At 43.8% G+C, this 12,867-nt stretch overlaps 1 protein-coding gene across 2 annotated transcripts in view; it reads left to right on the plus strand.

Annotated features, from left to right (window-relative positions):
* Positions 1-12,867, plus strand: part of atp10a (ATPase phospholipid transporting 10A) — a 52,751-nt gene that overhangs the window by 20,954 nt on the left and 18,930 nt on the right. For both annotated transcript variants that reach the window (XM_050054570.1, XM_050054572.1), the window contains exons 7-13: positions 1,035-1,287; positions 1,374-1,591; positions 1,675-1,869; positions 6,892-7,450; positions 11,864-11,967; positions 12,365-12,491; positions 12,596-12,780. In XM_050054570.1, the coding sequence (XP_049910527.1) occupies positions 1,035-1,287; positions 1,374-1,591; positions 1,675-1,869; positions 6,892-7,450; positions 11,864-11,967; positions 12,365-12,491; positions 12,596-12,780 (1,641 nt within the window). The remainder of the gene's footprint in view (positions 1-1,034; positions 1,288-1,373; positions 1,592-1,674; positions 1,870-6,891; positions 7,451-11,863; positions 11,968-12,364; positions 12,492-12,595; positions 12,781-12,867) is intronic.

The following is a 12,867-nucleotide window of genomic DNA, read 5'->3' on the forward strand; positions in this document are numbered from 1 at the left end:
ATATCGTTAGGATAAATGTCAGAGAACATATAGAAAACGACATGTAGAGCAGGAAGAGCTTCGTGAAATTGAAGAACGGAGGAGGAGAGAGAGAGAGGCGCAACATTTTCTATACGTCTAACGTTTTCTGTATGTTCTCTGACATTTATCCTAACGATATGAGGCGGTCTTTGTGGAAAAAAAGCTTGTTTAGTGGACTAACTTTGCACTTGAAGTATGCCCGTTCACTTACGTTTTAACAGGTCTGACGCTACTATGCGCCCGGCTGTATCTAGGCTAACGGCTAACATGCTAACTATTATTTTTATGTCACTAGTCACTTGAAACAAATTTAGGACGATAGGAGACAGGTTGAAATAAACTGAAATTTCCCTTTAAGTTACAAGTTCTCTCTCTCTCAAGTTGATGTTCATACATTGGTACGCACATGAATATCAGCATATTGGATATCTGCAAAAAATTCAGCATCCCTACTTTAGAGAAGTGCTCTCTCCACAGATGAATCCTCTATGACCAAAAAGTGAATATCTGTATCCAGTCAGAGTGCCTGATAAATGTCTTTTGTCTTTTTCGAGTAGTCTTGTATTGTGACCAGCTCAAGCTCACACTTGTGTAGTAATGATGTTTAATCAGCATCTTGTCATGACACACCTGTTGGGTGGATGGATGATCTTGGAAAATGAATGTTCACCAAAACTTATTTTAACAAATGTGTGACCAAAGTTTGAGAGAAATAAGTTTTTCGTTTCCATAAAAAAGTGTTAGATCTTTAATTTTAACTCATGAAAGATAGGAGGAAAAACAGACATGTTATATTTTTGTTAAGTGTAGTTTTCACACACACACACTCAGCTTTTATTGTCCAGGTGTTACAGCTGACTCAATATGGCTCTGTATTTTCTCAAATTGTGCTTTCTATTTATCCAAATTAGTTGAGCTACTCCGCTTTTTTTCTGTGTATATACTGTGAATGTGTCACAGAGAAGGCTTTAGAAACTGATAACCAAATCTACCTCTTCTCTGTCCTCTCCCAGGTGCTGATACCCATCTCGCTTTTTGTGTCGATTGAGATCGTCAAGATCTGCCAAGTGTACTTCATCCATCAGGACATGGATCTGTACGACGAGGAGACGGACTCTCACCTGCAGTGCAGAGCTCTTAATATCACCGAGGATCTCGGCCAGATGCAATACATCTTCTCTGACAAGACGGGCACTCTGACGGAGAATAAGATGGTGTTTCGCCGCTGCACTGTGGCAGGGGTGGAGTACTCCCATGATGCCAATGGTGAGACAAGCCAGCAAACACACACTCCCTCATTCAGCAGTTATTGCCTTTTAAGTAACTCCTAATGATGTGTGTGTGTTATCCAGCTAGAAGACTTGCTATGTACCAGGAGATGGATTCTGAGGAGGAAGAGTGCACGTCTCACGGTGGCACTCTGCCCAGGCGGGACAGTGTGACCAGCCACCAGAGCGCCCGAGTGGTGCTGCGCTCCCACAGCACAAAGTCCCACCGCAGGACAGGCAGCAGGGCGGAGGCCAAGCGAGCCAGCATCCTGTCTAAGCACACGGCCTTCAGCAGCCCCATGGTCAGTGCGCCTCGCTGTCACGCCGTCCTCGTACTTTGTGCTGCTTTGTGCTCTCCTCTGATAAACCGTCCTCTGTCCTGCAGGAGAAAGATATCACCCCCGACCCTCAGCTCCTGGACAAAGTCAACGAATGCAGCAGTCAGTTGGACTTCATGCGCTTCCACAGCCAGCCCGTGTCCCAGCTGCCCTCTGACCTCGCCGACATCATTGATTTCTTCATCGCTCTCACTATCTGCAACACGGTGGTGGTGTCCTCCCCCAACCAGCCCAGGCAGAAGGTAAAAGTCACCTCGACAGAATCTGTCCAAGTCAATAACAGATTAGGTTTAAGAAATCAGTGAGACAGTTCCTGGTTCTGGTCTAACCCTCTTGCTGTTCTTCCTTCCTCACTATTTTCCAGGCTAAAATATATCAACAACTTTTGGATGTGTTGTTAGGAAATTTTGTAAAAACATTAATGATCCTCAGATGATGAATCCTGATCAGTTTGGCGATCCCCTTTCTTTTCCGCTGTGCCTCCACGAGGTTAAAATTTGTGCTTTTAAGTAGGGCTGACCCAAAAAATTCAAAGCTTCGAAGCTTCGTTCGATGGCACGGGATTCGATTGCTGCTTGAACACAGACGACTAAATTCTTTCAACAATGTGACTCAAAATAATGATAAAATAGATTTTATTGATGTAAGATAATATGCTGATGGTGACATTTTCCACTGGTCCGCTGCGCTCTGAGTCTGGTGTTAGTGACACATGCTGCTCTGAGTCGCACATCTGTCTGCTTGCGCTGCAGTGTGAGCCGAGGGTTTTAATTTTTAGTGTTAAATCAAAAGTTAAACACTACTTATCAGCAACCAGAAGTGTTTTTTCGTTTGTGAATATTTTTATCCTAATTCTAGGGTTGCAAGAAACTACCTTTTCGCCATAATTTGTAAGTTATTAACTTTTTTTCGACTTTTTTTTTTTCGCTCTACCTGCTGTAGAGTGAGTGAATAATGGACAGCTTCATGACAGCGGCAGCAAACTAGCTCAATTACATGGCCAAACGCAAGTATGACGCTGAATAAATTAAACTGTGTGGACCTTGAATAAATGACGAAGGAAAAATCTGGACCTCATGACTGGACCAGTTGGGAATCACTGGTGTAGATGAAATTGGAGAATGTTTGTACAGCATTCGCTTTTATGTAGTCAAAATAGTTTTTCTCTTGGTCAAAGTAAAATTTTGCAAAGGCAGCCTGCGTGGCGCTGATGTTACTATATCACAGCTCGGTTGGGAAGCAGTGTCAAACACATGGAATTCCTGGAATTTCTGTTGTGTAGAGAGATGGTGTTTCCATGCTGACATGAAATTATCATTTCATAGACATAACAAGCAGCACTGTTGCCATCTTTCTCAGTTAAATGAAGCCGTGCACTGGAACATTTCTTCCATGAGTTTGATGTCATTGTGTTGCAGCACCCGACTGTCAGAAAACATGCTGGCATTGACAAAAGGAATTGACAAGCTTGGAAACAAACTGTTCCGATGGATCGGACAGTTTGGAACTAGTTCTCCATTCCCATCCCTAGCTGATATGTCCATGTAGAGTAGCCGACGGGTACAATCTAATCAAAGTGACAGGCAGTCTCGTGTACGTTCTAAACATAGATACAGACATGACAGGATGAGCGCTGATTTACAGTTATAGTTAGGACTTCTTAAGATAAGATAGGAGGTCTGAGACAGGATGGGGCACAGCCAGGAGTTCAGGAATTGCGTCTGTAATACAAAGAAAAGATTTTTACTATCTTTGAAACATAACTTAAGATAGGAGCTGAGAGTCCCTGAAAACGAATGACATCATCAGCCGCAGCTGTACTGTGTGTGTGTGTGCACTTTGTGTGTAAGGCTAGTTATCAAATGTCAGTACGCTAAAACACTAAACCGAGATGAAAATAGTAAACATTATAACTGCTAAACATCAGTGTTGTCATTGTGAGCATGTTGGTGTGCTGACATTAGCATTTAGCTTAAAGCACCACTGCGCCTACACACAGCCCTCAGAGCTGCTAGCATGGCTGTTGATGTGTCTCAAATCACATACTTCTGTCAGTTCCATGTAGTGTACTATGTGCACTATGTGCTTATTGGCGTACTGCATGAATTTCGGCAGGGTAATGTTGTCTCAAACCAAACACGGCTGTTGTGCATTCACCGGAAATGACAACCGCAAATTAGCTAGTTAGCAAACTAGCATTAGCATTCGCATTATTGTTCGCGGTACCAAATCATTACAGACTGCTAAATTAACCCAATAAACATACTGCTGGCTTATACCCGACAACAGTATAGTGGTGCGATGTTCATGGTCGCACAGTCCTCGGCCGCCATTTCCAGTTTGAAAAGTGGTCCCTCCCCTTCCGCTACGTAGCCAAGATGGTGTCCATTGAGGGCGAGAAGTGTCCATAGTTCCACACTCAACTTACTGACCGTTTTGAGTGCACCATCTGGGTACTCATAGTGCACTGCATTTTTCCATACTTCTCAGTGTGAACGCACTTATGCACTCAAAATATTAAGTGAAAGTACAGAAGTACACGAGTTGAGACACAGCAGTAGTCTTGTTTTCTCATGAATTGTTTGAGGTGTTTCGGGCCTTTGAAAAAAAACATTCAGACTTACAAAGGGGATGAAACCTCCCCACTGATGAGGGGCCACATGTAGATAATGCTTTGTGTTAAGTGGTCACACACTAAAAGTTTGGAGCCTCCAGGACACCCCACATTTCCCCAGTTTTGATTTAATTTTGTGAGAAATATAAAGTATCACATCAGGACCTTTTGAGGCTTGCTACAGATGCTCCATCTTGATGCACCATCTCCTAAAAGCCACTATAATATTTTAAATAAATGTTTTAAGTCGCTAATTTTCCACTGTTTCTCTCTGATCTTTAAACCACTTTCTTCATGTCAGCATGTTTCTGAGATTGGCTGTAAAACAAGAACAAAAAGCGAGGCGGTATTATAAGGAGCATCAGTAGGGGATCCAGTAGAAACTATTGATACTCTTCCAAAGCACCAAACCCCTCTGAGTATTCTTGTTTTTCTTCTTTTGAACAACATGGGAGTAGTTTCCATCTTTTGACACAAAGAATTGCTGACCATTATTTTTCTTAAAAACCACTCATCACGCCTCAAAAACATAAAAACCTTCCAAAATCCTGACAAAGTCACGTAGCGTTCGCTGTTGTGCTGCCTGTATCTTTGATGTGCTCGCTCCAGTCACAGTTGTGTATCCGTGTTTTGTTATGTTTTTGTGGGAGCCTGGGTGTGGTTGTCCTGTTCAGAGGTGATATCCTCTGCTTGCCACACACTGTGCGCACCAGCTCGCTGTCCTGCCAGTCAAAGGCACAAGTCTGCTCAGATTAAGCTTTACAACGTGACGCATTATTTATGGACTCCGTGTTTCTGTTTGGAGGTTATCTGATAAGATGGGAGGAAATGTAAATCTGCGCAGAAACGCTGGCTTTGATACAGTCTCTGTTTCTTTTTCCCTTTTTTTATTGTTTGTGCTTTTTTCGTCCTTTGTGCCAATGTAATTGTTCACATTTTATTATGATGCCCTTGTGGCTGAAGCAGCACCTGAATGATTTATATCTATATATGTGAGAACCGTGGCTCCTGCTGCCAGGAGTCCTCAATGTGAGTCACTCTTTCTGCCATTGTACTGTGCCACCTTGGGATACTTGGGATAAAGGAGTGGCTGAAGAATAAAAGCCTGGAGGTGCATTTTCATCAGGACTCAAGTCCCTTGTAGCACAATAGGCCTGGTTTCCCATAAACTAAAATGACCATTAAATCCTACCCTACGAGTTTTCTTAAAGGGATACTTTGCTGATTTTCGAGCAGCTTTGAATCATAACAATGTGTGTAATATGTGTAAGTGCACCATGTTTAACCTTCATGCATCTCACCAGCGCACAGATCTCCCTGCTCATCTCCCAGCTCAAATCTGCTGGCTCTAGGGCTGTTGCTCAAGCTACAGATTGAACTTCAGCATTTTCATGTCCGACACGGACACAAAGAGTATAGAAGCAGATCGAGAGAGTGACCAAATTCTTAACAGTAACACTAGACACTGCTGATCAAATATAAACTTTATTCTGTTTCTATTATTCGAAGATGTTTTCAGAGACATATTTTAGCTTACTGTTGAACTGTAATACAAGATCATTTGATGCCAGCTGGTCGCCATTTTGTTTGCTGACAAGTCCGCTAAAACCAACTTGCATGTCATCACTTTTAAGGGGAGCATTTATTGGTCCGGTGTGGTGCAGTGCATTCTGGTAGTTGTAGGGGTTTCTTTTTACCTCTTGAGCAAAAGCGAATGCCACAGCCCTTTTCCTCTGTTGTCCCTGATCATGTTGCACCAATTTCAGAATTATTTTTGTGTCATGTATTTACGTGTTTTTACTGCACAGACAGCCCAGATTTATGGACCATCTCCCCAGCAGTAAGATACGTCTTTAAGCTTTCTGTTAAAGGACCAGTGTGTAGGGTTTAGTGTCATCTAGCGTTAAGGTTGCAGATTGCAACAAACTGAATATCCCTCCCTTTCCAAGCATCTGGAGAACCCACAGTGGCTTTCAGGTAATATAAGAACGTGAACGTCCTCTTCAGAGCCTGTGTTTGGTTTGTCTGTTCTGGGCCACTGTAGAAACATGGGTTTTCTCCGGGTGCTCCAGCTTCCTCCCACAGTCCAAAGACATGCAGGTTAATTGGTGACTCTAAATTGTCCGTAGGTGTGAATGTGAGTGTGAATGGTTGTTTGTCTCTATGTATCAGCCCTGTGTTAGTCCGGTGACCTGTCCAGGGTGAACCCTGCCTCTCACCCAGTGTCAGCTGGGATAGGCTCCAGCAGGTAACCACAGGTACCTTACCCCATGCTGGAAGTGACAAAAATAATGTTGCAAAGAATCAAACAGAGAGCAAGAAAAGTTCAAACCCTGCCTACTCTCTGACATACGCCAATCACAGTGTGAAGTGGGTGTAAATGACAGCTTTCTGAAAGTAACAAAAATAATCACCTCCTTAATCCGACATCAGAAAGGTGTGAGGGGGGAGGAGGTTTCTGTTCGACCATCTTACAAGCAGTTCTGATGGAGTGTCCTGGTGCCTTTAGTAAGCAGCTAATTGGATCAAAGTTAATGTCCACTTTGTTACATGAACTATAAAACGCTGACCATTAAGCTTCATAATTTGAGAGTAAGTTGTGCTACTTGTCGCTGCATGTGTGGTTGACTCCGTATTTGTTGTCCTCCAGGTCCGGATGAGGTTTGAGCTGAAGTCTCCAGTTAAGACCATCGAGGACTTCATAAAACGCTTCACCCCCAGCCGCCTGACCTCAGGCTCCAACAGCAGCAGCTCCTCCAGCCTCATCACCAACCGCTCCTCCAACAAGGGATGCTCCAGCTTGCTGTCCTCCCCGTCTGCAGAGAGCACGCTCACCAAACTGAACGAGGAGCAGCCTCACGGAGGCCTGGAGCACGCCTTCAGCACCATGCCACCATGCTACGACGGGAAGGGGTGGAACATAGAGGAGGGCGAGCTGCGCTATGAAGCCGAGTCCCCCGACGAGGCTGCATTGGTGTACGCCGCCAGGGCCTACAAGTGCTCCCTCGTCGGACGCCTCCCTGACCAGGTGACCGTGGAGCTGCCACACCTGGGGAAGTTGAGTTTTGAGTTGCTGCACACACTGGGCTTCGACTCCACCAGGAAGCGCATGTCTGTGGTGGTCAGACACCCTCTGACGGATCAGATCACGGTGTACACTAAAGGCGCAGACTCTGTCATCATGGACCTCATCAAACCCCCCGACACAGGTAGGAAACACTCATTTTTACACTCACTGTAGACGTTCTCAGATTGTTGTGTCCAGTTAGAGATTAATCACAACATGAAGGTGAATTAAGTGGTGGTGCACTCTGTGATATATGATGACGCTGCTGTCAACATGGCTCTGTGATGTGGTTTGGAGGGGGGTGCTGCTGGATCTGGATCATGTCTGCGGACTCCTCCACCAGAATTAATGGCTGTGAACTTGTGATCGGCTACAAATCACTGGATGTAATCTTCACATGGCTCAGGAGCTTTACTGGACATGTCAGCAAAGTGAGAATATTTTCACTTTGCTCTGGTCAATCCCAAATGATGGATTGTTTTCAGTCGCAGCTGCTTTAGGTTTTGTGGAAAATTGTGATTTTACTCTGTGTCTGTGGACAAACATGCCTGCAAGGTTTCACCCCCCTCGCCCCAAACCTTCATACTTTCCACTGAAGTAAACATATGAGATAACATGTTATGTAAGAACCAGTATTTTTAGCTGCAAAACTCGACGCTAATCTTTATTGCTACCTTCAATAAAAACACTTCCTTCCACTTTTCCTCTGTGATCTTATAACCTCGTACGAGTTCTTTAATGTCCTAATGGCAAAGGTGTACCAGGTTGTTAGTATTCCAGGCACACAGAGAGCTACACAGGCACTTTTCACTAATGCTCTGTACACAGTCACCAGACATCTGTCCAGGGGTGCTTAGCAGAGACTGTTTCAGCCCACAGACCGAGCGCTTGACACAACACACAGTCTGTAGTGCTGCAAACGATTATTTTCATTATTCAAGGACATTGTGTTTACAGTAATAGAAAACAGAAATGCAGCTAATTCTCACAGCTGAGTAAGTGGAACCATCAGATGCTCGCTTGCTTTGCCTTGATTGATGATTTAAACAGTTAATCAACTGTTAGATTAAAAAAAATCTGTTAATACTTGTAGCACCACTTTGATTTCCATTCTGGTTGAGATGTTACAGGAAAAGTAAAGGAGTTAATCCTCAGATGGTCCCATTTCTTGAGTTGGGAAATCGTTCTTCCGAGTTCGATGTGTTCTTGAGCCTTTAAGTCGTAATGTGGTGTTGAGTTGCATTGTGGGAGATCATACAAGCTTACGGTCATTTGTAGGGCGATTCTTTTTTAAATGTCTCTCTCCCAAGTCCCACCAGCTTAAAGGAAGTGCATTAGTAAATCACTGTGTGCCCCTTTAAGATATCTGACCATGATTTAATAAGATGTGGATATTTTTTCTGGACACGGTGCTGCGTGTAAAAGCCTCATAAACTGGTCGTATATATTCCACATATTTATATTTTAACGGGCTGAATCAACCTGTGCAGCAACTTGTCTTGGCTTCCTCTCAGTAAAAGCATGCTGTCATGTTGTGTGGATAATTAATTTATTTCACATGCCTGGTTAGTGGCTCCCTCCTGTTCATTAGAGGCAGGCAGTTCATCTCAAGGAAGCAGAAAAAAAAAATGGTTTCCAGCTAAACGATCCTCCTACACTGAATGAAGACTTGTTAACTGCAACACATCAATGGAGGAAAGTACTCCCGTCTTGTTCTGGCATGTTTTCCAGCTGACCTGAGGTCCTGTTCTTTGGAAGAATTGTGAATTACAGTATGATTTGTTGTATTGATTTTGGATCATCAGAGCCATGCTGGTCCCTTTGCATTGAGGTTGCAGGCTCAGCTGATTGTTCGTCATTTTAAACGCCTTCTGTGAGCTTTTTCAGGAGTTTTCACTTAGTTAAAATTCACAGAGCGCCGCCGCTCACCAGAGGAGAGAGACTCCACCGGGACAGTTGTCACACACTCACCCTCCTCAACTGTGTGTCTCAGTCCAGCAGTTTTAATGGCCAACAGGGTGTGTCTTCACACACAGACAGCTCCCTTCTTTGTTTTACCATTGGGTGAAACCAGCCAGTGAGAGTGCAGTGTGAGTTGGGCCTCCTCATAACACAGACCTCCATAAAGGCTCCATTCAGGCGACGAGGGAGTTGTTCAGTGTCACTCTAATAACAGTGCACATGGTGGTGCTGGAGGTGGACCGGAGACCCTCTGGGCTTAGAAGTTGGAGTGTGTGTCATGACGTAACTCCAGTCTCACTCCTGCTGCTTAATAGCAAATTCCACCTTAAAACAGAATTTAAATTTTAATGTTATTTACCCTCATTTGAAGATCTTTCACTGTTAGTACATGTTAATGTATTTAGATTGTGATGACACTGCAGACCTCTGGGTTCTGATTTTGGCTTTCTAAACTTGGAGGTGGAGTTTACGATACTGGTTGTATATACTTTCTGTCATAGATCCTCTCAGTCTGCTAGCTGGTTGTTAAGTGTATGTGCAGAAAAACAATCTGGTGTTGATACACAGACCTCGCTCTGTCAATAGGAAACAAAGTGTCTCGTACTGAGTTACACAACACTATGCCGACTATTCTCCCTCCTTCACGTGCTCGCCCACGATGAATGGAGCTGTAGTATAGTAATGAAATGTGAATAACATCAGAGATATTACAGGAGCTTCTGAAGGAGCACTGATGGGAGGAGTATATTTGCTAAATGGGGAGCCGCACATGAAACATTGCTCTTAAGTGTTAAAAGTAGTCCAAAACTCCTCAGGGAGCCTTTAAAGGAATAGTCTGGATCTTTTGAAGTGGGGTTGTATGAGGTTACTATTCATAATCAGTGTATTACCTAGAGTAGATGGTGGTTAGCACGCCCCCAGTTTGGAGAAGCAGGCAGGAGTACTGCCACGGAAGCTAGGAGATGTGCTGCTGTGGATGGGGGCAGCAGCAAACATATTTTATCCACCTTAAAATGTCAATATCAGTTTAAGTGTACACTATATTTAGAGTATTTTCACCATTCTACTTTTCCATCAGACAGCCTTTTCTGATGCTAACGTCTTCCCCATGTATGCTCTCGTCAAACTCCATTGACAAAAACACTAATTTTAGCTGGCTGAACACATTAGCTGCTTGATCAGTTAGTTTATTTGTGTAATTGTGTGACTTTGATTAATCAGAAATAACCCTTCCAGACGCCAAAGTCACTCTGTTGTCACACAGCATGAAACACACACACATGAACAGGACCTATACATGCATTAAATGGAGAGATGTCAGAGCAAGGGCACCTTGGCAGTGCCCAGGAGGCAAACTGGCCCTCTCCAGCTGCAAGTCCACGCTCCATATTTGGTCCAGAGGGGGCCTTGAATCAGTGACCCTCTGGTTCCCAAAGCCAAGTCCCTATGGACTGAGCTACTGCCGCCCAGCAATGTTACAGTACTGTTTATTCAATGGAGTCTGGCTTTGAAGAGAGTGATATAACAGCTTCAGATTCTCATTAGAAAGCACTAAATATTCTAAATATAGTACACTTAAAGTGATACTGATTTTTTTATGTGGTTAAATATCCACAGAAGTACATTGCTTAGCTTCTGTGGCGGTACTCCAGCCTGCTTCTCCAAACTGGGAGCTGACATCTACTGTAGGTAATATATCAACTGTGGATAAGTACCTCATACAAACCCTCTTGAAAAGATCCGAATTATCCCTTTAACATGCAGAACACAAATTGTATTTTAGGTGGATTTTCCCATTCTCAGTCGTAGGAAAAATAAACATTGTGTGAAGTTCCACCTGCGTCTGTACGGCCTCCTGTTCCTTGGAAATACCTTTTTTTTCCACAGCCAAAGAGGAAAGAGAGTTTCTGTCACAAACAAGAATATTAAACTGTCACATTACTTCTCTGTGAGACGACCATGAGTTTATCTTTCATCGTGTTAAAGAAAATATTATTTCAGTGTGTTTGAATTCTCCAGATTACTGACATTTTTGTGTTAATTTGTTCTTTTCAGTAAAAATATTTTTGCGTGGCGGTGCATGTGTAGCAGTGCCTGCCAAGCTGTTGTGTTATTAGTGAGATTACAAGGCTGGCGATCAGAGTGTTGGCTGGTGCATCTGTGTCAGGAGACTGATAAAGCCAATCTGTTTGTGCACCGTCCCCCTGCCAAAGATGCCCAAGACGCTGCGCCAGAGACACACTTGGGCAAGACTTCATTACAAAACATGATACTTCAAAATCATCTAAAACAACATGTAATATTTAGTCATGTTAAAACCATTTAGACAGTTATTGAAATGGAGAAGTTATGTTTACAAAATGAGATTTTTAAAATTATATTTTGCTTATTATACCCCAGACACAGCTTGATGAGCAATATGAAGACTTGGTGAGATATATTAAGGCGCAGCATACATGGTTAATTTAGGTGCGAAGACAGATGGCTTCCATGTGCCTCTTGGAAGAAGCCTTTGGCTGTCTGGAAACACTTGAGCAAATTCCCCTAAAAAATCTTCCTTCTTCTGTGCTTTGCTGTTTTGTTTTTTTTCTAGGAAATTCCAAAGGGAAACGCCAGAAAAAGATTATCAGCCGGACCCAGAACTACCTGAACCTGTATGCTGCAGATGGCCTTCGCACACTGTGCATTGCAAAAAAGGTAACAGAGATCCATGAAGCTCTGAACAAATGCCCTCTCTCATTTAACTGCTTCAGAAGTCGGAGACGATGTTTCTCAGTGGCTTTTTTGGCAGGTTGTGTTTGTAGCCCGGCGCAGATGATCACATGGACTGGCCCTTCCAAAGTGATATTCTTCGTGACTCAGCTGCAATCTGTGCCACTTTCCCAGGCTGTTAATTTATGCTCTCACAAGCCGGGCTCATTATATCCCTGCTTGTGCAAAGTCCGTTACCAAAGCGATATGATAAAACACCTTCTCAAGGTCGCACTTTCTCCTGTGGTTCCTCCTCTGCCATGTAGGCAAAAGGAGGAGAAGCTGCTTCGCTGTTTCTACGGTGGTGTGTTTATGTGTGTGTGTGCTTGTGTTCATGTGTCAGATTCTGAGCAAAGAGCAATATGCCTGCTGGCTGCAGCGTCACCTGGAGGCTGAGACGGCCATCCAGGGAAGAGAGGAGCTACTCTTTGACTCGGCCCTGAGGCTGGAGACAAACCTGCATCTTCTGGGTAATTTATGTCTTTATGTATCGTAGGTCTTGTATTCATTTTGGCTCGCTGCTTTTTTCTATTTTGGATGTTGAAGGGTCACTATCATGCTCCTTCACTCACAGGAGCGACAGGTATTGAGGACAGGCTACAGGACGGCGTGCCTGAAACCATAGCTTCTCTGCGAAAGGCCGGCCTGCAGATATGGGTGCTGACGGGCGACAAACAGGAAACAGCTGTAAACATTGCGTACGCCTGCAAGCTGCTGGACCCTGAGGAGGAGATCCTGACACTGAATGCTGATTCTCAGGTGAGCAGCAGAGTTTCAGGAGTGTAACACTGAGAAGACAAAGATCATGTTAGCACTGACGTTAGCATTTAGCTCACAGCACCACTG

This window comes from Epinephelus moara, chromosome 10 (assembly GCF_006386435.1).
Source record: "Epinephelus moara isolate mb chromosome 10, YSFRI_EMoa_1.0, whole genome shotgun sequence".
Classification (NCBI taxonomy): domain Eukaryota; kingdom Metazoa; phylum Chordata; class Actinopteri; order Perciformes; family Serranidae; genus Epinephelus; species Epinephelus moara.